The 26,383-nt window shown below is 41.2% G+C and overlaps 1 protein-coding gene across 9 annotated transcripts in view; it reads right to left on the reverse strand.

Moving 5' to 3' along the window:
- CTBP1 (C-terminal binding protein 1) overlaps positions 1–26,383 on the reverse strand; it is a 237,014-nt gene that overhangs the window by 40,302 nt on the left and 170,329 nt on the right. For 2 of the 9 annotated variants that reach the window (XM_039723850.1, XM_039723849.1), the window contains exon 1: positions 25,331–25,529. The exons of 4 other annotated variants lie outside the window; for them this stretch is intronic. In XM_039723850.1, coding sequence (XP_039579784.1) covers positions 25,331–25,370 — 40 coding nt within the window. In that variant the 5' untranslated portion in view covers positions 25,371–25,529. Of the gene's footprint in view, positions 1–105; positions 323–1,770; positions 1,861–25,330; positions 25,530–26,383 lie in introns of those variants that run through there. 3 more of the 9 variants (XM_039723854.1, XM_039723853.1, XM_039723851.1) reach the window with 3 other exon arrangements.

Raw genomic sequence — 26,383 nt, forward strand, 5'->3', positions numbered from 1 at the left:
CAGATAACAAAAATTATACCATCCACCCCCACATCCTATAACCTTTGTTATGGGAAAACAATCTTAGTTTATCCTAACTCAAGACTTTCAGGAACCCCTACCAACCTGACATTTCTTAATCTGAGCTTGATTTCCAGGATCATGAATTCGATTTCTCAATGCTTTACAATCTTCAGTATTCTGAGGGAAAATAGCAGCCTGTCATTCCATCCTCATTTCCATGTCTTTAATTTTTCTTGCAGCCTCCTGTAATCTTGAACCAAAGCTTTTATACTTCTTATCCACTGCAACCTCTGTAGCCTGGATGGCGTTCAAATTTTTACTAAAAATTAAACACAAACAATACATTAAAACAACGTTAAGGGTCTGACTCGTGCTCACAGAAGGCAGGAAACTCAAAATTAAAGCTTCTCACTGCATCTGCACCCTTCCCCCTATGGCTGCTGGCTTTCCACCACACCTGCTGGGCTGCCACTGGCCATTAACATTCCAGGGAAACCAGTGGAGTGTTAAAACACACAGGCTCCTTGCTCAGGACAGCAGGTGTATTGTAAATACACCTACCTGGAAAGGTGGCCAAGGCTTTGCCTGGGTGAGCAGGGACCCAGGGATAGTGTGAGATCTCCAAAATCCCCCTGCTGGAGGGCCAAGCACTCCAGTGGGTACTAGAGATGGAGTGAGAAGCCTTAACTCTGAACTTGATGGTTTTGCTGGGTGTAAGTCAGGCCCTTAAGGTTATCTAAATGTATTAAAGAAAAAACCTAACACTTTCCCAACAGTTCTAATCCAGCTGTTAGTCTGGGGTTTCTGCCCTGCCCCCATGTGGAAATAATCTGGTGGGGAAGCTCTTATCCCAGTAACAGCTACTGTGCCAGTGGCTGCTGGGATTTTTCTAAATTAATACCAGGTATAAGGTGCAGACAGACAGAGCAGCTGTCCTGAGGCAGCAGCTATTCACCATGTGGCTCACAGCACAGTGCCTTTGCACAGCTGCAGTCTGGACTAGCTCTCCTAGAAAAAAACCTATCAAAACCTTATTCTAGTCCAGCTCTTATGGAAATAAACTGGGGAATTGAAAAGCCTGTTTTCAGCTGCAGAACCTGAGAGGAGCCCAGGCCTGTGCACAACTGCCTGTGGGTCCCAGACACAAGGGAATTAATGAGCTCATCATCCAGCTTTGCAACCAAAACAGGTCTGGAAGGGCCGTGAATTATTTTACCTCCACACCTCTGAGAGCATGGGGACTTAAAAGTGGTCAGACCAACCTTAGCACAAGATGTATTTTTTTAAACTGGGAAGAAGCTACCTAAGCAGGGTAGTGTCCTCCTCCCTCCCAAACCCAACCTGCATCTCCTGCTCCTCAAACAAAGGGGCATTGTTTGTGCTACCCTCCAAGGGGGAAGAAGCCAATGCCATGAGGCATACTCAGGACTGCAGGGTAAGAAAGCTCTCCCTGACATAATCCAGGCTGTTAAAATGTGCTTCAAACTTTTCACAAAATAACTTTTATGGTACAAACTGACAGTATTTGAAGCAATCACCTTGCCCAAATACCAGAGATCTCAAAGCAAGCTGCCATGATTTACTGACATCAGAAAATGTACTACAATGCAAAGATATCAAGATTAATAACAATGTAATTTTCACATTTTCCTACTGCTGATTAACTTAACATCATTAGGCTGAGGCTCATTATATGTGTCTCACATAAGGCACACATGTTAAAAGTGAAGGACACTGTCAGATTCGTAGGCCCAAAACTTGACCTACCTTTCATTTCCTTAAATCTGTTTGCAAAGTCCATGTAATTCTTTAAATGTGTTTTTCTTTTTTCAAAACAAATGCTTCAATTCTTTTTTTCTGAAAAATACATCAATGCCAAAAAGCACAACACTTATCAATAACCCTATAATCACAAACCAACAGGAACATGAAATGGAGGAGAGCAGCCTGGCAAGAGTTTTCCTGTCACTGGGGATTCTTACAAGTGCAAAGATTAAATAAGGAAAAAAAAATCCCCTGAGAATATCCTTTTCAAGAATTTGTGGCAAAAAACTTCCTTTATACACTGTAAAACATCAAAGTGATTTACTTTTTTAACAAAATGCAAACTACTGAAAAATATCATCAATATTTACAAAAACAAGACCTGAAAATGACAGGTTGGACATTCAACTAATTTATAGTCTTGCACTTGTAACATGAGACTAACCCCTTTGGCATTTACCTTTATTTTATATTCTTACCTAGGTGTAAATTCAGTGAGAGCTGTCACTTATTTACCATAAACCCTCACAAAAATTTGCATTATTTTCAAAAATAAATGCTAATATTAATTCAAGGAAAGAATGAACTGTCAAAACAAACAAAAAATATCCTCCTCATAACATGAACACAGAAGCTGTTATGAATTACATTTGCCAACATGCACTATTAAAATTCCTAGAAACCCCATACTTAAAAAACATATTTTAAGGTCTTTGACCTATCATGTATTTTTACATTTTGGACTGTTTTGGCAGGCTCATTGTTTTGTGCACCATGAACTCAAGTGCAAGATATTGAGATTCAAGGTAGAGCAAAACTCTAAGAGCAGTCAATTAAAAATTTAAAATACAACTCAGGTACAAGGATCGGTGAAATGGATGCAAGAAAAAAAGAACATTTATCATCTTTCAGTATTGTGATATTCAGCATATTTACATGCTGAATATGCAACACAAAAATTTCATGATTCCACCAGAATCTGAGCCAATGCTTTTTGCTGCTGCCTTCAAGATGAGCAGGATGCAATTTCCTATGATTTGGGATGCAGGATTGGAGGGAGGCACAGGGGAGAATACTTTAAAATAAAGAACACCAACAAGGGACCAAAAAGTGACAGCCACCCTCAGAAGACTGAATTATGCAGCAGATTAAATTTAATTTCCTTCTTTTCTCATTTCTTTTAATGCTTCTAACTACATTTCTTAAGATTTTAAGAACCTGCTGCAAGGCTTATTAAAATTTAGAGGAACAATCCCAAACCGATTTTCAAAGTAACAAGATGGACTTCACAGTAGACATGCAAAAGCAAACTGAGCAGAAGCTGCACTCAAAGCTGGTGTGCAGCCCCTGTGGAAGTGCCCAGGGCTCAGAGGTTAACACTGAGCACACTGGGACTTTACTGGAAGCACACAGTGGATGAATACTGCTGGTATCTGTGCTTTTTATTTACCTGAACTCAGTACGAACAAGTCACCTTCCTTCTTTTCTTTTTAATTTGCAGGAGACCAAGAAAAATACAAGTGGTTTCCTGTGCTGTGTTGACCCACTGATGTGCAGAGCAGTCACACCCAGCTGTATCCTCCTGTTAACTGTGAAGGCTGAAATGCACCCAGAGCTCTGCAGGACACCCACAGCTCATTCCCTGACACAAAATGTACCCCCAACACCAGCACTGTGTAATTACCACCCCGGCCCACAGCCCTCCATGAGTGTAAGGCACATTTCACTTCATTATTTCACTGCCTGTGAGAAATGAGCCTGGGCACCCAAGCAATCACTCCAGCCTCAGCACAACAGCCTCAGCACAAAGGATTTGAGACAACTCTTGCTTGATTTTCCCTTTTGGTACAATCAAAACAAAATAAGCCAGTGACTTCTGTTCAGAAAATTCCAAATTTCCCTGCTGTTACTAGAACCTGAATCATGATTCCTCATTACTGTTCCATACTCACACAGCAAGTAAACTTGAAATTCTCAGGATATTATTCTGACAACCATGAGGACATGGGGTTTAGCTGTGTTTTTAACAGTGATCCCTAATCAGTGGGTTCCTTTTTAATCTAGTAATTTTGCTTTTATTTGTCTAATGTCTGCCAGTGTGCACACAAAACCCTAAGTGTCTATCAGGGTACAAAAAACAAACATCCCACAAGGCACATCTTGAAAGCCTTTGATCAGAAATAATGTTCTGTTAAGGAGAAAACAAAATAATCTGGCAACATTTTATATTACTACACGTGTACTTCAAACATCAGTGTGAAGACTGGAAGTATTTCACATCTGTCAAAAAATTACTCAAATTACATATTTGGAGTATGCTGTAAAGATATGCCTAATCTTAACTAATACTTTTCAAAATAAGACTGAAAACAGTATGAATCACACCTATTTAATGTAAAATAAACAAGCAGTAACAGCACTATGCACTACGGTAAAACATTTTAATTTTCCACCACCGTTTAAAAAGAAAAACAAATGACAATATTCAGTAACAACTATATCAAGTACCAAACACAGAAAGTGTAAGTATCTGCAATAAAATACACATAAAAGCCAATGCTGCAGCAGTGCTGTTTTGAAGTAACAGATACATGAAAGCCAACTCCAGAGAAAGGCAAAACATTATAAAGGACTGAGCTCTCCTTGGATGTTCAACATTTCAGTGCCTGTGAAGGGAGTATTTATCTGTTTCAAATATTTTTAGCTTTATTAAGTAATAAGTGAAGGAAGGGGGAGGATAAATAAATTGGCAACAGTGGAGCTGTCCTAGTTGAGTTCACTCACATCAATCTCAGCTTCTGAGAAATTCTGGCTGAGGCTGCCAGCTCCTGTTAGTTATCCCACAGGTTTATGGTGACAGTGGAATGCCCCTATCCACACACACTGGCAAAAGCCACAAAAAACTGCTTGGTCACTTACAGGAATCACTGCAGTGAACTTGGGGATGGGACCTACAAATTAAGACCCAACGAACTTGAGAATTATAACTCTCAGCAACCACATCTGCCCACAACTATGGACATCAACCTCCCAGTTACTGATGGGGCAGCTTCTCCAAAGTACAGAGCTGAAGGCATGAACCAAGGCTGCATTACAGCCAGTCCCACAATGCTGGGTATCTATCAGAATATACCTCCACTTTCCTCTTCCCCCAGGACAGTGACCATGGAGCTGGCTGATTATGGCATCTGGGGGTCAACCCACCCTAACAAGCTCCCAAAGGCTGGTTTAAAATACAACTGAGCTTATATTTCAGACCATAAATTTTATTGGTGGGTGGGTGTGACTTTAAAAAAAAAAAAGGCAGAAAATTCCTGCTGGCAGAAACTGGAAAAACAATCTGTTTCAACAATTGCAATAGGAGCAGAATGATTAACTCCCTGAGCCATTCCAGTAACAATACAGATCATGCCAAGACTTACTAAAACACTTTCCACGGAAGAAGTGGTACTGGAGATTTTTAGGGCAACACTGAGGATAAATAACACCAGACTAGACCAGGTTGGCAAAAAGGGTTGTGCTGCACACGATGCACATCAGTGGCCTTTATCCTCACTCCTTTACTCATGTGTTCAACAGAAAGCATGCAACCATTGCCTTTCCATTTTAAATCAAGTCATCAGAACTAGCATCTTGGCTGTAATTTTGATAAAAGTTCAACAGCCACACAGTGTTAATTTAAGATGTAACTCCCTCAAGGAATGAGTCTGGATGTGCCCACAACATATGTATTCGAGCTATGAAGGAAAAAGGAAAAAAACTAATTTTTTTCCTCTCACCCAGTAATGTTACTCTTCTATCAAGTTATTTTATTCCAGCAGGTTTGTTTGTTTTGCTTTAAACTACTGCCTGAGCTGGAAACATTCTTTGGGAGAAAACACCACTTTTTAGCTTTGTCATTACAACTGCCTTCAGAGTATTAATTTCACATTATGTTTTAAAGACACTGCCAAGAATTTATTACAACATGAAATTTCTGAATGTAGCCTGTGCTAATGGCTACGCTCTCTGTGCTTTTCTCACATTTTAGATGTTGTACAGGATTCTGTATCTGAGATAGAAACCAAATAGTCCAAGTGGAGCCAACATCAAAGGCTTCCTTTATTCTGATCCCAAACACCAAAAGCAATTTCTCCAACAGCACACCTGTACTTTGACCCAAGAACGTTAAACTATTACCTGGGACACTCCTTATTTTCTTTATCAAAAAGTCTGAAGATAAGCAAGTGTGAGGCCTTGGATAACCAAATTATTTTCACAAGATTTGGTTGGGTTTTTTTCCTTAAGGTCAGTAGAACACACTCAGATGACACTAAAAATAACAGTATGGAAATGTTTTACATATTGAACACTGGCCAAGTTCTTTGTAACTCCTTACCTTTTTTTTTTTTTTTATTTTGGGAAAGAATCAAATGTGATACATTATCCTCCCAGCTGAGCATCAAAATGCTCTGTGTCAGCAATCTTTATAGTGAAACAACAACAAAAAAAATATTGTGGATTGTTTAGGGATGGTGGGAAGAAGGGAGGAAAGCTGGAAACTTTAAGGCAGACAGCTAAAAACTTAAAAAACCAAATATACATATATATACACACAGTCCAGACTGGTAAGATGAGCATATTTAAAACAGGACAATTGAACACAGAGTAAGGATTCTGGTGAATGAGGATAATAAAATCCCTCAAGTTACACTTCACTATGTTCTTCTGAAAACCAAAGCAACTCTGACAAACACTGAACCTTTGCAAAGGGCTCCTTAAAAGCTTTTTTCTCTCTCCCTTTCTGGTTCTTCCCACAGCCCCTGACCTCTGCTGTTCTCTGTCAATATTAAGAAAATGGCTGATGATGATTACAAGCTAGTGAACAGTGAAGTAGTAAAACTGAGAAAATCTGTAGTGAAATCAAAATCCTGCACCTCCCATCCAGGGTCCTCTGCAGCTTAAATATTCAAGCTTAAATAAATAGCTTTTTCTGAAAAGATACTCATTTTGAAGGTAAGCAAACAGGATGTATAAAAAATGACAAGCTCACTGAGAACCTGCCAGTAACAACAGTCCAAGTGCCAAATAAAACAGGCAGTTTAAGGCAAAAGCTGGGTTTATGTTATCATGTTACATTTAATCACAATATAACCAAAGCACCTGACGTAAGAGAGCTGTTCTACTGAGCTGTTCTTTAAGTAGAAATCTGAGTTTCAATTACAAAGGCTCTGGTCCCAACATCACAGTTAAAGCTGCACAGAAAAACAGTTCAAATTGGGAGTTATTTCCACGACTTGATGAGAGAAGCAAAATATTTCTTCCCACAGACACCACATGCTGAAGGGGTTTAGGGAAGGTTTTTGAGCATTTTAAGATCTTTCTGATGATGAAAAGCCAGAAGTGTTTAAAAATGACCTATATTTGCAATTTTTAATAGGCTTTATAGTTTCTTTTAGTCTCTGCAGTTTAACCATTTTCAACTTGAAAAGGGTCCGTCCACATGCACTAAAATGCTTTGCAGATAATTATAAATTTTTCAGGGCACAAATCATGTTCTGTCTCTATAAATTGCATAAAACACTTATCAGTGCTAAAAAACATCAGTAACAGGGGAAGGATTATAAAAGGAATGATTGAATCCATTATTAAGAGTTAGAGAATCTTAAGGCAAAAGGGTACTCATCAGTCTTGACATGGATTTCTTGCCACGTTCTCTGACTCTGTATTTTTGTGATCGAGCGCTTGTATTTTGGAAAATACATTCACTGTTACATTTCTCTGTAAATACAGCTAACATGACAGTTCATAGTTTTATTCTAGCCTGTGTGGTTTAGCATAAAAACAAACTTGCTCCAGCTCGTGTGGCCGCCAATGTGCAGGCAGAGACATTTACAAAATCTGCCCACGGCACATCTGTGCGTCACACAAATGTCATCTCCCCCTCTCACAGTGACAGCCTCAGACTTCTGCAGTGCCACACTTTGTGAAAAACAGACAATTACAAAAAATGGACTTCTTCTGAAACAAAATACAGACTGACAACAGTTGGAGAAGCAATTACATTGGTTTGGTTTCCATTTGATTGGATGTAGTAAAAACAAATTCCAAAATAAGAAACCTTACTCTGATTTTTCTAGGTTTTTGAAACCAGAAACAGGAGGGATGTCAGTAGCAGGATAAACAGCAGTGTGCTGAAAAGCTGCAGGAGCATTCCATTTCTGCAAGCCAACAGGAAACACATTACTTTCAATTTTATCAAAGATAATCATCACTGAGTTCATGCAAAGTAAACTTGAAACTCATTCTGTTGTTCAGAAAGTGGACACAGCATAGGGAAAGATGCTGGAAAACGAGTTTAACTGCTTCCTGCTGACTGTGATTTCTGAAAAATTGGGAGAAAATGACAGCTGAGAGCTTACTCAGTGCAGTACAACAGCTATCAGATAACTCCCAGAAACCAAGAAACCATTATGACTATCTTCCAGAACATCACAGAAGAACATGAAGCTTGAATCCTTGAACTTGGGATTGAGGCAGAATAACAGATCTTCATAATACATTATTTTCCCTATTTTCTGGACATAAAGCAGACAAATTTGTGCAGGTGTATCACTGCAAAAGTTAAAAAATAGCAGTTATTACTTCTGCTCCCTAACATTGGTTACAGCCATGCTCCTTTTGCTTGGCAGGTATTTTGACAGCACAACAATTATTTCAGAAGAAACTGTAGCTTTTAAAACATTTTCATCAATCTTTTAATTCATTCTGTTCCTCTGGGTCGGGACTGTCAACCCAGTTACAAAAGGAAGATGAACAAGAAGTGCTGAGAATAACAAATGAAATCTGAAAAATAATTCTTTGTGATGAAAATTGTACACCCATGAGTAGCCCAGATGAGAGCAATTTATTTCATCTGCACTGTAAACCAGATTAAAGGAAGGTACATTCAACCAGTGATTAAACAGGTGCTGGTCAATGAAGTAAATACATTAAGAAGACACTCCACCTGTGCTCTTTTTTTTTTGAATAATTAATTAGCCTTACTTCCTTATGAAGTCTAGACCATCACAATACATTGTGAAATGTGACCCTCAGGCTGAGATACAATTCTCAATTTAATCAGAGGTATACATCCCTTAAAACTTATGTTAAATAGTTCACATAAAGATAATTAAACTTTTATATCAAAAATATTTAAAGGACAACATATCTAGTAGCTTAATTCTCTGGGAGGTCTGACAAGGACCCACAGTAGAATATGGGAGAGCTTTCCACCATATGGGAAGCCTTTGATTTCAGTGAGTAGTCTACCCACCTCTGGATAAATGAGTTTGAGAAGGGACACCAGCCCACTCAACATCTGGTTAAAAAATGAAAATATGTAAGAAGAGGCTGTGCTGGTTACTGAAAGTTTAGTTCCAGAAAGAATATGAAAGAAGAGTTCCATCTACGCCAGGAACATTACAATTCATTATGGGGATTAAGTGAATTAATAGTGGGAGCTTTATCCTCAGTGTGGTTCTCTGCAGCCCTCCCTGGGCCAGGAGTGCCATCAGGCATTGCAGGGAGGGATAGAGAGGGGAAAAATGAAGTTTAGAGCATTCTGGCACCAGTTACTCTGCAGTACACCAAGACTGGTGTAGGACCCATTTTCTTTTTCAACAGATGTGCTGAGAGAATGAGGGTGGGGGCTTGAAGGGAGGAAGGAATGGTTTCATTCTGCATGATGAGACACTGTCACACAGGAAGCATCAAGGCTCAGGGTGAAACTTCCTTTCACAGCTGCATTATGATTAGTAAAAAATCTGGGGTGTAAACTGCTGTAAAAAAGCCCTCACCCTCCAAGAAAACCACTGGCAAGTAACTACAAGAACAGTTTTGGTAGAAGGGTTTGGCATGAAGCTAAATCTTTCTTTTCCACCAAAGTTACCTAAAGAAAATATGAAATGCAAAAATATGGGGATTGCACCTAGAAGGATTGGTTTGTTTTACAGTTATATTTTTTAAAACTGTCCAGAAGGAGTGAGCAATATGACACTTTTAACATAGGACAAGTGGCATGAACAAAATATTTCTAACCTGCAGGTCTCTAGTGCTTTCACTGAAATTTGTTAAATGCTGCACAGACTTACAGCTTTGAAATGGAACTGTGTGTACTTTAACTTGGAGAATAAAGAAAAAGCAGTTCAGAACTACACCCAAACAGGCCAGATGAACGGATTGTTTATTAAACATGTAAAATGGAGTTATGAGCAGTACCAATTGAATTCATTTGTTTTGTATACTCCCTAATAAATGGTTAGTGAAACAAAGTGTCTGAAGCCTGGAACAGGATGGAGAAGAATGAGCCAAAGTACATGAATTCAAATCTTATTTTTATTCTGCATATCCAATCTGTACAAAGCTCTTCAGACAAAGGTCTGGAGCTGTTAGGAATGAGATTAAATCTCATCCTAAAGAACTTAAAAGCAACTGCACTGGAAACAGAAATTCTGCAACTGCTTATAGCATATCTTAAATTAGACAGTTGTCAAACTATCTAATAGTTTGACAGTTAAAACAGTCTGATAGTTAAAACAGTATCTATTTAGATAGTTTTCCAAATCTCTAAAAATGTCAGCAAACACTAACAGCCTAACTACTCTCCTAGAAGATATGTGAAGATGTGTGACAGACCTGTTTTTTCTCCAAGCAGCAGCTGATGCAGGACACCACCACAGCACCATGAATATTGCTCCAATAACTATAAAAGAAGCCCAGAATGTGACTTTTGCCAAACTTCGCTAACTAAAATCACAAAATACTGATGAAACGATTCCCTTACTTTTGTCAGTACTGACCAAAGCAAATCCCTAACTTTTTTCCCCCGTAAAATGCAGTGAACTCTTAAAGCAAACAGGACACTCTGCCAATAATAAAAAAATAAATAAATGAAGGACAATGTCAATAAATACATTAATGAAATGAAAATTTGGTGGTGTCATTTTGTCCTACTAAGTGTTGGGTACTTTCTGAGCTTTAACTAAGTTTTGGTGTTAGTCTTCGTTGCACTGATTCTGCCAAGTTTTATGTATAAAAAAACCTTACATGAAATACTGCCATTCTAGTAGAGTGCACATAATGCAGAATTTTTTTTTCCTTCCTTTAAGAGTACATTTTTCCCTGTAAGACAGAAGGGAAGATAATTTATATTGCATCAGAAAGCATGCACATCATTCTAGTAGAGTGCACATAATGCAGAAATTTTTTTTCCTTCAAGAGTACATTTTTCCCTGTAAGACAGAAGGGAAGATAATTTATATTGCATCAGAAAGCATGCACATATTAATGATGGGGAATGATGAAGAACATAAATAGTTTCCATTTTCATATTCAAAAACAAGTACCTGCAAATTAATGCTAAAAGCAACTGGCCTATAAAGGAGCCCTGTTTCCATGCCAACTGATAACAGAAAAACATGTAATTCAACAAAAAATGAATAACCTACTAAACAAGAAAATAAAGAGCAAGTAGAAGTGCTGGAAATCAAGATTCTGACCATACCCAACTATTTTACAAGAATAGCAAAGAACACAACAATTAAATTGCAATTTAAGACATGAATGGTGTGCAGCTAATGGCACTTCATCATTACAATACTTCTAAAAGCTGTCAGTCTCTAGTCAAGAAAAACAGCATCCAGAACACTTCTATTAAGGAGGGAACATTTGTACAATTCTTATGGAGGTTTCGTATCAAAGCACTGAGCTACTTTTCAGTGCACATCTTTCATCAGGATTTTTATTTTTTGTCCTTAAGGCCTTGCTTTGCAAGACTTGTTCTGGGGTCCTGCAATCAGTCAGCAAAGCTGGATGCAGAGTGAGGCTGCTGCTACCTGAGTGTTCATTGCAAAATCAGGGACATTAGAAATGAGCAGATATGTATCTGCACAAGAGCAGCTCACATGGCCATGTGCATGTATTTATCTGATGTAATTAAATTTTTCTATGTGTATAAGCAAAATTCAACTTCACAGCTGATAAAGCTGTGCTACCACTAGCAGTATTACAGCAAAAAAGGAAGTTCATAAATAAAATCATTTGATATACAGTCCACACATGTCAATTTTTATAGGGACAAACCAGATTTAAAATTTAAGCAAGAAAACTCAGAAGTACTGAATTAACAAAAAATTACTGATCTAAATGTAACTAGTTTCAAGATACTGAAAAAGCACACATTTACATGCAATAAAACCAGCAGTTTGAGGATATGTTCTTTAAACCTCAAGAAATAAATAACCCCAACTAAAAGGTCCATAAAGCTTGTGTTCTAAATGAATACAAACTGAAGACAGGACAATAAATTGCTGTTTCTTAGTACATCGTTATTTTATCAAGCAACAGTGCTTTTCTTCCTATTTAGCACTTAAAAACATATTAAAAGTCATTAGAGGTTTAAAACAGATAAAAATTATGGTTACAGAAGTGGAAGTTGGAAACACCACTACTAATGCATTTCAGTCCATTTGAATTTTACTGTTTTGTCGCTTTCTGCATAAGTAGAGAATAGAAAATTACAAGTGCTTGTATCCACCCAACTGACTTCATATTTATGTGAACACAGAGGTTGTTACATGACAATGGGCCTAAACCCTGCATGGAAAAATGCAAAGTTCACAGAAAATGATCTTTAGTTTCATTTATGAGCCTCAGTCTGCATAGGGACTTCACTGACATCAGTGGATGAAAGAAAATAATTATACAGCCATGTTCCAGCTTATCCAGACAGCATGAAAGATTAAGGGTTTCAGACTTTCTTCTTCTGTCTATTCAGAATTTACTAAGAACTGAATTTTTAAGTGTGACAGTTGCTTGCTGCCCTTTTAAACAGGCATTGATTTTTCTAGGAAAAGCTTTGCCCTTTAAAGGTAATAAGTATATGTATTCTAGTGGAAAAGATCTAAACTGAAAAGTTTTTAAGTCACCAAGATTTTTTTTTTTAATAAAAACCATGCCCCCATCACAGCTCAGAAAACTATACAGTAAGCATTCAGGATCCCTCACATTTTTTAGGCCTCACTACATTTCTCCAAACTTTCCCTAAGGCTGGCCAGAGCCAACTGACTGCATTTCTGCAGTTCTTGTACAAGCTGAAAAATGACAATTCAGCTGTGTGGAGGGGATTTCTGCATCTTTCTTCATGTACAAACTACTGCTTTTAGGCTTACACACTAAATTCCTGTGTGGAATCCTTATAGAGAAAAAAAAAACCCTAATAAAAAGAAGAATCTACACACAGGCCCAAGACACTGACTATTCCCAACTGATTAAACTCCATGTGTAAAGTCATGTACATCACAATTACCTTTGTGGCAAGCCAACTCTTCAGAAACTCCTAAAGTACAAAGATATGAATTCCAACAGGGAAAAATGTATTTCAATAAATCCTTATCGATGTGTAATATTATAGAAGTTACAAAACAGCAGCAGCAACTGAAAGCTGCCTGTGCTGTGGCTGGCTGACAGTACCTGCACTCCCAGCTCCACTCTTCCCTGACAATTAATTCCTGCTACGTTTTGGAAGGACGAGGAGTGACAAAGCTGAGGAAGATGAAAGGTCAGTTCAGCTTCTCACACCTTCACCTCTTTTCATCTATTGTCAAAGGATCTCTTCTGTTCTACAAACACCTTTCTATTTTTTGGAGCCTTCTGAAAGTCAGTTTTATACTGATGACATCGTTTCACTACCATGGATGAAATCATCCACAGAGCGCACGGATTTTTCACACAACACTGCCTTGGGCAAGATCTTAAAAGGCAACAGAGCAGAAGACTCCATGTTATTTAAATATGAAGAGAAGAACAATAATGAAATAAAAAATAATCATTTTCAACAGAGCAACAACTGGAAGGGCAAACAGCAACAATTTCATGTTCAGCAGCACTTCTTAGCCTTGGCCAGCACTGTCTGTTTATATAACTGAAAGAAAGAATGCTGCCCTGAACTTGCCCATTATCCCACAGAAAAGGTATTGTGGGAATGTTAGCTTTTACCTGGCTAACTTCCAGATGCTAGCAGAAAAAAACGCCCTTTTAAAGTTTTAGTCAACTGAAAAATACTTGACATTTTTCACATTTTACAATTATTCCAAGTTATGTATAAACTAACACAGGCCTTGAACTAAATCCATATAAAATGGTCATAGTAAGATGATGGACTGCTGTGCAAAAGAAGGAATCGAGGGGCTTCACAGCCAAACCAAACAGCCAGTACTGTATTACTCAACCCAAAGCAGGGACATTTCTAGAATAGCAGAAATGTCTGCAATGTCCATAAGAGCACTTGCTGGACAATGAGAGCAAGAACTTAAAAAAAGTGCCATCCCAATTTCAGGAATGCAGCCCGATGCTGTGAAGCTGAGCTGGCAACGTGTGACCAAGATGTTGTTTGAACCCTGCATTCTGTCACACAGGTAACAAGAGGGAAATGCATCCTGCTATGCACCTAATATCTGCATGGGAACCACAACAGAAACTGCAACACAGAAACATCATAGAATCATTTAGACTGAAAAATACCACCAAAATCATGAAGTGCAACCTGACAGTACCAAGGCATCACTACACAATGTCCCACCTGCCACATCTACAGGTCTTTTAAAAGTATCTCCAAGGACAGTGCCTCTACCACTGCCCTGGGCAGCCTGTTTAAATGCTGACAACCCTCTTCTGTGAAGAAATTTTTCCTAATATCCAGTCTAAACCTTATAATGGAGGTGTAAAGGTAAGTAAGGTCTCACCTCAGCCTCCTTTTCTCCAGGATAAAGAACTGGACACATTTCAGCACCTCAAAGTAGTTTTTATAGTGAGGGGTCCACAGAAACACAGGATTCAAGGTGTGGCCTCACCAGTGCTGAGTACAGAAGGACAGTCAGTGCCCTGGTCCTGCTGAGACAGCCCAGGATGTCACTGGCCTTCTTGGCCACCTGGCAACATTGAGGCTCATATTCAGCCACTCTTGACCAGGACCCCCAGGTCCTTTGCCACCTTCCACCCACTCTGCCCCCAGCCTGGAGCTGCAGGGGGTTGTTGTGACCCAAGGGCAGGAGCTGGCACTTGGCTTTCTTGAACCTCAGACTCACTGATCCATCCTGCCCAGATCCCTCTGCAGAGCCCTCAGGTCCTCCAGCAGGTCAACACTCACACCCAACTCAGTGTCACCTGAGGACTGGCAGAGAGTGCCCTCAATCCCCTCACCCAGGTCATCAATAAGAATATTAAATGGAACTGGAGAGAACCAAAGCACAGTAACTGTGGACTTCAGAAGACCCCAATACAAAATGAGCAAAAATCCCCTTTCTGTTTTAAACAGAAGGCATTTTTCTTGCTCTTTTCCATCTGGCACTTCAAGTAGCTGTCTTTACTTAACAGTCATCTTGAAGTTTTTAATAAGTCGTACAATGTGCAAACTCAAACTGAAAGAAATTATCCCTTACTTCTTCTCTTCCAAAGTTCAACTATTAAGTAAAAATAGCTCCCAATCACGTCTCTGCTCTGCATCCCAGCAGGAGCACGGGTACTCAGTGCTGACACACCATTGCCATATTCCAGTGCACAGCACATGGAGCTGCAGCCTCCTCACTCACCAGTGCTCTGCTGGCTCATTTGCATGCGTGTCCTGTCAAGCTAATTGGCAAAATACAACTTCCCCATTCAAATATACAGGAGGGGTTTTTGCTGTTTGAAGAGGAAGAGCTTTAATGGTGGAAATTTTTAATTTGGAGAAAGCAAGCCCTTCAGTCACAGTGGAATGTTTTGCACAGCATTGTGTTCAGTCAAGCCACAGGCTGTGTTTTTAGTGAGTGCATTTACCTTAAGCCAGTCCACAAATGAAAGCTCACTGCCTCCCAAACTGTTTCTGTGTGGTAAAACAAGACACAAAAAGATCGACCACGCACCTACTCAGAGCACCATTAACTAAAGAATCCTAATTTGGTGTTATTTCCAACAGATCCCAGAGTGCTCTCCCAGGTAATCTCCTCATGCACAGAATGCAGAGTGGGTCGGGGCATAGAAAAATTAAGTGAATTATCCCAGGTCACCTCTGAGACTTCTCACAAATGTGACAGAACCACCGTGAGCTTCTGGGTAATTCCACAGACACTTGGGACACCTGCGGCCCTCTCTCTTCTAACTCCCCTGGCAATAATTATACCACATTTTCCCTGAAAGTCAGTACCTACACTTGACTTCAGTAGTCAGTATTAAGATTTTTAGTAACCAGAAACTTCTTCTACAACAAAGAAAACAAAAAAAAAAAAACAAAAAAAACACCCCCACCCAATCAACCATAAAAAAAAAAATCCCACTAACTAAAAAACATCACGAACAAACAAAAAACTTCAGGAAGGTGATTCAGTTCTCATGTAGGACATGAAATTCCTAACAGAGGTCCTTCAGTGATGTTCCTTTTATAGAGAGGCACAAATCCCACACAAAGCAGCTGTATTTATGCTCAAGTGTGCTTCAAAACTAGAACACACATGCCTAACAATGTCATTGCAAAGTACAAAGTAATTTGGTTTTCCTGATTCCTAAATATCTTAATGCAAATGTGAAATAAGCCTAGTACACTTAGTCCCACTTCAGTTACTTAAAAAGAGTTCAAACAGGCTTGTACTACCTTAAGTAACTCCATTTAAAATCATACTTAAGTAAACGCAAGCTGTTTCCCAGGTATTATATGGCTTATTCACTCCTTTCACTATGCACTCCTGTGATCAAAGACATTTTAGATGTAACAGGTGAGGTTATTTACTATTTATAAAAACAACCACTGTTTAATATTCTTTTTAGAATCAGTCGTCTAAAATGAAAACTAATTTTTATTAATTCTCTTTGAAAATCTGAGAGAGAAGTAGACAATTTTGACATAATTTTTTCCTGCACAAAAAAAAAAGAAAAAATGCCCTTCTGCCAATAAATCTTTAGGGCACTTCAATAGCTGATGGAATTGTGTAAACACTTTAGAATATTCATCATTTCTGTAAGAGAGTATCCCCAGGACAGCAAAAACTCCCAAACTTCATTTTCAATTTCTTGGGAGGCTTTTTTTTTACCCTTGACTATGGGTCTAAGAAAATAGTTTCTATTTATGTATTTGTTAACAGATTTTTTTAAAGCATTTTTTTTAAACAAAGCCACAAAGCTCAGAAAAATCACTAACAGAATTTAACAGACTTAAAAAACAGTTCAGATGGAAGATAGTAGCAAAGTTATGAAAATCAATGCAAAACTGCAATATTCACAGTACTTCAAGTTCTCAATTACTGGCTCCATGCAAGACACTCTTTTGTACTTTCTTAATTCACAGGACTAAGAAAATAAGACTCATGATTTTGGAGAGTTCCCATAATCCTGAGTCTTTCAACTGAGTGGCAAAACTCGTTCCTCAACTGCAATAAGGAAACAAACCAATCTTTGAACAACATTTTGGTAGAAGTGTTATCCTGCAATAACTCAGGTTTAGTGTGGAGGATGCAGCCAGAATCCTTTCGATTTGTGAGCCCACTCCAACTCCCATCAATACCAGCCAGAAGCTGAATAATTCAATGTCCTGCAGGATCCAAATCTGTTAAGACAGGAAAAGTGGTGCCTGCAGCTTGCTGCTCTCCTAATTCCTACTAAAAACCTTTTCTATTTCTTTCTCTAAGGAGATGGTTCACTGCTGAATACACAATGCTGGTTTTAAGTTTTAGATGGCTGCAGGGTGGTCACAAGACAAATGCCAAGAATATTTGCACACCTCTCTATTTACAGTAAGAAGGAAAATCATCTGGATTCAAGGATTCAAAACACAAGATCTTTTGAACAAAGACATGGTAAGACAAAGCCTTGAACAGAAGTCTGCCAAATACAAACAGCACACATAACCAGACCCAAAAGGCAATGTATTGTGAAACCTTTCAATACTACAGGAATTAAGTAAACTTAAAGCTCCCCTGCAATAGTCTCGTCATAGCTAATTTGTGATTTCCTGTACGCTCAGTACCAACAGCACAATGGAGCCTCTATTGTGGGCCTCCTCCCACAAGCTTTTGAAAAATGCAAGACATTCTTTTTATCTGGACTGGCGTGGCTAAAATACATCGAGCTCTACACAGATAAAAGGTCATTTTAGACGCTGCTTCTGCTCATAAAACTAAAAAATAAAAATGTGCTGCCTGGTGGTGCTGAGTTTAAAGTTCACAAAGGAGCAGTGCTGTGGTGGCTAAACTGCTGACCACGGATCTGAGGCAGGGCAGATGAAGGAAACCACTTTGGTTTTAGGGCAACAAGAGAAGATTCCACATTGAGAACTCTGCAAATTCAACACAATTCAAATCAGCTTAGAGAGTCTCGCAGGAGCTGGGAAAAATGAATGAAAATTTGACAGAATTCATGGGATAAAGCAACCAGTATTAACAGCACATCTTGACTGAGGGTGAAGGTAGGAAGTCCTTTAGGTGCAAGTAACTAGTTTATGGAGGTACTAAAAATGGATATTGCATACTCTTTATCTTAAAAGATCCTGAAAGCTAACACAAGGCAACCAAAATGAACAAGATTTTTCTGCTGGTATCAGAAATGAAAGACAATAATCCTAGCACAGGACAGGCTGGGAAAAAAGCACAACCAGCACAGACAGTATGCAGACAGTATGCAGGAGAGAATTTGGTGCGGATGCAAAATAAAACCTAAAATGCTGCAGTGGCTTTGATCAGCACCTTAATGACCTTTCTTAGTCAAAAAATAATGTGTTCAAATGGAATTAGCTGCCCAGTTCCAGTCAGCATGGGAACACACACACACAACACTGAATTACTCTCAGTAACCCTGGTTATATGAATGGGAAAATCAACGACATGAGAAAGGCTGTGATACACATTAATACTGTTCACTGAAGCACCAGACACACATTAAGATGGTTGGTAGACCACAAATGTGAAAACGCTCATTACCCGGTTGAAAATAAACAGTTTAACATATCTGGTACAACACATTAAAGTGAAAAAATATTTAAGTATCAGTTTAAGAGTTTGGAGACTGGCTTGTGGTTATCTCTGCTAAACACTTTTGTCCTGCATGACTCTGCAAAGACTGAAGCTATGCACTCAGCAAGAGACAAACTGGCTGCAACCATCTAATGAAATTTGACTCATCTGGGAATTTTGATGAACTGCTCCACACCAATGTTTCTGCTAAGCCATACATTTTCCTTGCAGGATTGAGAGTGCTGCAAATATGCAAAAAGCAACATCAATTTTGGACTGTTTGGCTTAAAATAGAAGGTTAATTCTGAAAATTCATATTCAGGTAAAAATACCACAGAAGCTGATGGAAACTTTGCAATTATAAATTAAAGGTACAGGGATCTGCATCAATGGCACAGTCATTACCATCTGTCAGCCCCCAGGAGCACCTCTTGCTGACTGTAAGTCTGACTAAGAACTGCCTGGGGCAGTTCTCTCTTCCTACAAACCCTCCTGCACATCAGCCCAATCCAACTGGAGAGCACACATCCTGGTACAGCTCCTTTCTGGCTCATTCTCCCAACTTCTGACTCACCCAAGTGCTATGATGACATTTTGCAGAGTGAAAAAAAATCTCTGTGTAGCAGCAGATGATGAAAATCCCCTGCAGTGCTGCTTCTCTCCTGGCTCTTTTCTGAGCTCTGTGTGAGCATGCTGCAGGACAGTCCTCTGGCCATTGCCCTGCCTGGCTGGGCACACAGGGCTTCATGGCACACGGTGCATGCTCCTGCCACAGGACAGGAACACAGCTTGATGGGAATGCAGCAGAGACAGCCTTGGAGACTCCCACTTGCCATTCCTGCTGTCATCACGTGGCAGTCACAGGCTAATTTTCCTATTGATCATGTTTGGAGGGTGGGAGAGAAGAACAATCTGCCACATTGCAGCATCAACAGCAGCAAGCCCAGCTTCCAGAGACTCTGCCATGAGCAAAACTGAAAGCAGGACCACTCTCTTCTGCTGCCCCAAGAGTTCAGCTTTTCTAAATCACTCTCTGCTGTGGTTAGACCCTGCCCTGACTGCCCAACAGCCTGTGGGTGAGGGCCTACATCCCTTCTGCACAAACCCAGACACGTTCAGGTACCTGTGCACCACACTGGGCTGCCCACCGTGGCTTCCCCCACTGCAGACATCTCTCACCTCAGAAGGTCACACGTGAACCAAGCACAGAAGGTGCCAAAGCAACGCCTGCTCTGAAAGGCAGCAGGAGTTGTGCTCTTGTCATGCTCTACATAGCAGTGTGAGAATTCATTGCTATTAAAGCTTTCAGCACATCCTGCCAGGACAGAACTCCCACCCCCCTCATCACAGGGTGTGCCTGTGTCCCACAGCAGAAGATGGAATCTATCAAAAAATACTGGTGCTGTTCAGGAAGACTGTTAGAGCACATCCAACAATGCAGAGTTTGGACTGCACACAGGAATCTGGAACTGTGACTCAAGTCAAGAAATGCTTCCCTGCTTCCTTCCTTTTTTTTTTTTTTTTGTGAGTTGGCATCAGAGCTCCCCTAAATAGACCAAAAGGAGAGGAGGGGTAACGTGGTGAGCTCTGGCACACAGGCAGAAAGCGTGAACAACTTTCACTGCAGACTTATGTAACTTTGCTGGTGGTGACACAACTCGCTGAAGGGTGCTTTAGGCACGGATAAGGGACATCCACTGACCTGTAAATAGAACTATTAAAAAATATGACTTGAAATACCTCACATAAAGCAAAATTATATAATCACATTGCCTCGTGGTTTAATGCTGAAACAACAAAGGCTTCATATGCAACAGAAATGAAAGCTTTCTATTAATACCTCAACTTCAGAATTAGCTGAACAATTGTCCCCAGTCCCCAGGGCCAGCTTTTTCTGCTTTCTGCAAAGGATCCCTTCTGGCTGACTACCCTGGAAGGTATACTGCAAAGAAGTTCCTCTAAAAGACCCTTAAGAAAGGTAGGTATAAAAAGAAAAGATGAAAATGCAAGGATAAGTAATAGTCATCCAAAATAAATACCAGCATGAAACATGCTATTGTATTAGCTACACTCAGTTCAAAGAAAAAAAAATCAAACTATGTCAATTTTTAATTATGTTGATTAGAAACAATCTGGATAATTAGTAAATAGAATAATAATATAGGAACCATGATATGTTTGAAATCAAGTGACAAAAATATTCCAGGAGAGAGAACAAGCTCATTCATAATCTTCCTCAGAAATTAATTTCTCATTCTGCTATAACAAATATAAACACTTTGTTTTGCACATCAAAAAACAATTAACCTATTCATCTAAGGCACAGATGTTCTTCAGGAAAGGTTTTTTGAGCCTTTTAATTTGGTGTTTAATTTCACCTTGTGATATTTTTTAAATTATAATTTCATTACTGCTGGAACACCCAGAGGGGTAAAGACCCAGGTTAAGGCAGGCATGCACCCCTGGGCCGTTTTCAGCAGGCAGAGCCTGAGGCTGGGGCTGGGGAATCCAGATCTCCCATCCTGACACACCACAGACTGCAGCTGCTGGGTGACACAAACTAGAGGAGCCCAGGGACTGTCTCCTGTTGCTCGAGGAACCAGAGAGGTCTCTGGTCATGTTCAGAAACAATCTGAAGTATTTACCTACTTCAACCACCAAATCAAAGCTGAACACCAAAGGGCCCCCAAACCGAGTCTAACCAGGGGACTCTCAGCACCTTTTTTGTGTTATGAACAATTTGGGAAGTGCCACCACACGAGGCCACACACCAGTTTCAGTCAGCCAACACCTGGATGCTGCCAGATTCCCAAAACACTCCTGATCACGTGAATCATTTGGGGAGATGGGCTGAGGATTACTGTGCACTGGAAAAGATCCTGTCCTAATCCCAAACCACAACTGGAAACGCCACCGAACTTCTCCAGTTCTCCCAGAGGAATACTGGTGAGGGAGCAAAGGGTTACATTCTGGCAGGAAATGTTAATTTTAGATTTATCTGCAACGCATGTTTTCCTGATCAATTCATAGACTAAAATGAATCATCATCTTTGCTCTTGAGGCAACAGGGGAGAAAGAGACCCAAAACTACAGCTGGGAATTTGTTTTCCCGAGCTGTAAATCCATTGCTCCTGTGTCTGGGAGTGAGAAAGCACGTGCAGATGAGGAGCTAAGGCTAAAGGGCTCTGTACTACAACTTTTATCCTCACCTTAAATTTTAGGACATGTATTAAAAGTGTAACTTCATCTCTACTCTCACACTAAATAAATAATTATGGGGCCAGGAGGTGAGGGAGCCTCAGAGGAGGCTGCTACACTGCTGCACTGCCAACTGCTCTGGGATTTGAAAGCTTGACGCATGCTGGAGTATCACCTCATCAATGTTCCCAGCTGGCTTGGGAGGCAAAAACCTGACTACTACTCTTAAAGGCAGGTCTCACACACGAGCAGCCAAGTGCTCCAGATAAGCTTCAAGAAATACAGTTATTACAAATGAATGGTACATAAGTCAAAACAAAATGGCAACAAGAACTTTTAGCCCAAAACATCAGCACAGTTTCAAGTTTTAATTCTCTTATCTAAAATCCCGTTGTATTTCAAATAAGAGAATTAAAGATCATGCTGCTTCTCAGCATCTTTGCTTAAAAGACATTAAAATCTATGCCTTTGTACACACTCACTGCTGTTCAAACTGCTTTCCAGTAAAATAAGCTTTTTTATTTTTCCCCCCGTATTTACAGTATTTACATAAAACAAGGTACTTCGGGAGAATGTCAGTTTTCTCCCCCAAAGGGATGACCCTGCCTAGTCAGCAGTCTGCAGTAGATGTTCTTATTTCATAATGAGGGATTGACTTTATGTTTCAAAACATTGGCAAGTGCCCTACTGCATCTGTATGATAGCACTTCACAGTGTGCAGCCCAATCCTAATCTCTCGGATCACACTTTTGGCTAAGAGCTGCAACCCACTCCGTTTACACTGCAAATAAAACAATAGCTCTCAGAAACACAGAGATTAATAAATTGGAGGATCACACATTTCTAACAAAGGGCAGACACTGTTTTATCTTTATGATGCAGAAGGACAAGTCAAGAGGTAACCAAAGTGACAAGCATAAGGGCACCTGCAATTTGTTTTATCATGCCATCAGAACTCCACAGGATGACAGAGTATCTCAGCATATACAATATTTACTGTGAGGAGCTTTCTGCACGTAGTGCACTGTGTGCTCAGAAGCTGCATGCTCCAGCTATTCCTTAAGTACATATGACAACACTCAACTGCAAAATTCACAAAGGTGGCTGGAGGAGTTTCATTTCAAAATAGCAGTTTCATTGACTAAACTCTTCTACTGAGCATGACTACAGCAGTTATCAGCATTATTACCATTTTATTTGCCAGTTCAGTAATGAAATAACACATTCCCTGATAAACACTGAATCTGTGTTACTTGGGGGGGTATTTACAGAAGGACAGAGAACACACCACTGACTGCATCAATTTACACCCTCAATGCCATCAAACAAACACTGAGAAGCTAAATTCACAACCCAAGTATTATTCTATATTAACAATGACAAAAATGAGAGAACAATTTATCTCTCCTGCTTTCTCTTATCTGTTTATGAATTGCAGCCACCTCATAAACACCCATTTCTTGTCCAGGCTGGGAAAGAGGCAGGTTTGGGGCAGAGGGTTGTTTTGTTTCCTTTTGGTTTGAAATCCACCAGCGAATTGCCAATGGGCAAAATATTTTGTCACTACCTCACTCTGGGGATGGCTGACACAATAATAAACTGAAGAGGATGCTATCTGTCAAACATTAAGGAATTCCAATATTGAAATCTTGCTGCCTTTGGGGGTCAATAAAGAGCAACATTATAAAAGACACTAAAGTTAGCAGTTTGGGCTGCTAATTTTACATGCCTGCTTCACCAACGCTCAGCTAAAAATAGATAAAACAGATAAGAGCACAGAACAAAGAGATGCACTGGACAATTATCTTTCTGCTGGCAGTCTAATTTATACCCAGCTTTTTAACCCTTTTTATTTGTACAAGAAACGGATTTTCAAAATATTATTTAATGCGATCTCAAGATGAAATTATTAAAAAATGTTTTATTTTTCTTAGTATTTTCTTGCTCCCTTCCTAGTGGGACAGAATAACGAGATTTAGAATATTTTAATAAGGGCATCAGGCTACTTGCCAAGGGGCTCGAATACTAAGACTATTTACATCTTTTAAGACCCTGGAGGAGGAATCAGTGCAATGCTCTTGAAACACGTACACACATCACAAATATGACAGTTAATTTTAATTCACTGAAAAAGTAAGTACTTCAGTTTATTAGGCCTCATTATTTTCAATGAGGCTAAAGGGATGATTATCTTTAGCTGCTCCAACGTGGCCTAAAAGCAAACATTCTTCCTGATGAGGACAACACTTACTAAAATATAAGACACTGTGAAATTGTTCCATTTAAGCTACAAGTAGTGAAATTTTAAAAACCAGCACGTTAACAATATTTTATACCATTATTCTGTCCATCTCGGTTCTGTGACTTAAAACCTGACTTTTGAATTTAATTTTTAGAGGAAAACAAAGCAGCACAGCAGTCTGACTCATATCTACACTGTAAACAGGCTAATTCTATGCTTTGAAGCCTTCTTTTGGTAACATTTGCTTACAAAATGATAATGTTTATAAACAGAATCGACATTCTGTCTCCTTATGTCTGGGGGCAGGAAAAAAAATCACCTTCACATTAACATGACAATTTATGCCCGGCAATTCTGGAGGCATCACCCTGTGCATATTATTCATGCTACCTTAAAAACACCACCATAAATGCATGCTTAAAAAAATAAATAAGAGAAAGAACGAAACAGAGAAATTGAGATTTAGGGCGAAGAGCCTTACCTCTGACACACAACCCGTCCGCAGCTCAGCCAAAACCATCCCACCACCAGCCAGGCCTTAAGCACTTTTTTACAGCAATAAAACGCCGCTTTTAAACTTCCTGTTTATCCAAACACCGGCCCAGCTTTCCCGCAGCTCGGGAGCGAGAGGGGGATCCCAAAACCCCAAAGCTCCTCAGGGGGAGCCCAAAGCTCCTCTGGGGGAACCCCACACCCCAAAGTTCCTCTGGGGATCCCAGCACCCTAAAGCTCCTCTGAGGGATCCCCGCACCCCAAAGCTCCTCTGAGGGATCCCAGCACCCCAAAGCTCACCTGGGGGAACCCAACACCCCAAAGCCCCTCTGGAGGGACCCCACATCCCGAAGCCCTCCGGGGCGCAGCTCCAGCGCCCTGTGACTTTGGTACTTCGGGACGACTCGCACCCCCCGCCCCTCCGCCTCTCGTTTTTATTTCCCTTTATGTTTTCACCCAACCTCAAAAAGCAGCCACCGGGCAAAGTTGCGCCGGCGCTGCGGCCGCCAGGGCAGCCCCCAGCCCGCGGCGGGGCCCGGAGCGGCGGAGCCGGGCACACAAAGCGCGGCGGCCGCTCGTGTGTGTCCCCCCCTCCGCCCCGCTCCGCACCGCGGCGAGCAGGCCGGATGGTTACCTAGAGGCAAGCCCTTGTTCAGGAGGTGCGAACTTCCCATGGAGGCGCCGCGCTCCGTCCGCGCCCGCCGCGGGGAGGAGGAGGAGGAGGAGGACGGCGAGGCCGAGGAGGATGCCGGGGGGCAGCGCCGCTCGGAGCCGCCGCGGCAGCCGCGGCATATGGCGGCCGCTCCGTGGGCGCCCCCGAACTGAGCGGCGCCTCGGCGTTGGGGGGAGCGGCCGCCGCCGCCGCCGCGCCCCCCAGGCTCGATCTCCTGGTTCTAGGCGGGCGCCGAGACGAGCGAGACAGCGGGGCGGGCGAGGCTGGCTCGGCCGCGCGCAGCGGAGCCGGGACCTGCCCTGGGACGCGGTGTCGCCACCGCTTTGTTTTGTTTTGTTTTGTTCCGTTTTGTTCGAACTTGGGCAAAGTTAACGCCGGCTGCCTTCACAGAATGGGTCGTTTTGCAAGGGACCACAGCGGGTCACCGAGTCCAACCTCGCTGCTCCAACGAGGTTTTCCCAGAGCGCGTGGCTCAGGATTGCCTCCAGACGGGTCTGGAAGGTCTCCAGGGAGGGAGATCCACACCCCCTGCGGACAATGCACTCCGTGGGCAGGCACTGCACGGCAAAGAAGTTCCTCCGCATGTTCAGGGGGAACTTCGCCCATCGCTTTCTGTTCCTGGCATCCCAAAACATCAGCACGGCTGGTGTTCCGGCTAGGGCTGCTCCCTCACGCACTGACAGGAATGAAGCACAGCCCTATAACGCTCTAATTTTGCCTGTGGGGAGGGTCAGTGCCTCCTGCGCTCCCCTGATCCGCCCTGAAGAGCCCCAGAACTAAACCCGCGGTCTCCGCAGGGTCGGCACCGCCGTGAACAGGGGCAGCTCTTAAAAAAAGAGCAGCGATTTGCCCAAAGCCGATGAATACCAGGGTGATTTGTTCCCCACGGGAACGCTCCCGCCGCGCCCACGTGGCCGCGGTCCCTCGGGGTCACCCCGCGCCCGCCATGCCCTTCCCGCCCCAACAGCGGCGGCGGCGGCCGACGCGAACCAAAGCGCTGGCGGCGCCCCCGCG

The sequence above is a fragment of the Passer montanus genome, unplaced genomic scaffold (assembly GCF_014805655.1).
Source record: "Passer montanus isolate IOZ18808 unplaced genomic scaffold, ASM1480565v1 scaffold51, whole genome shotgun sequence".
In the NCBI taxonomy this organism is placed as follows: domain Eukaryota; kingdom Metazoa; phylum Chordata; class Aves; order Passeriformes; family Passeridae; genus Passer; species Passer montanus.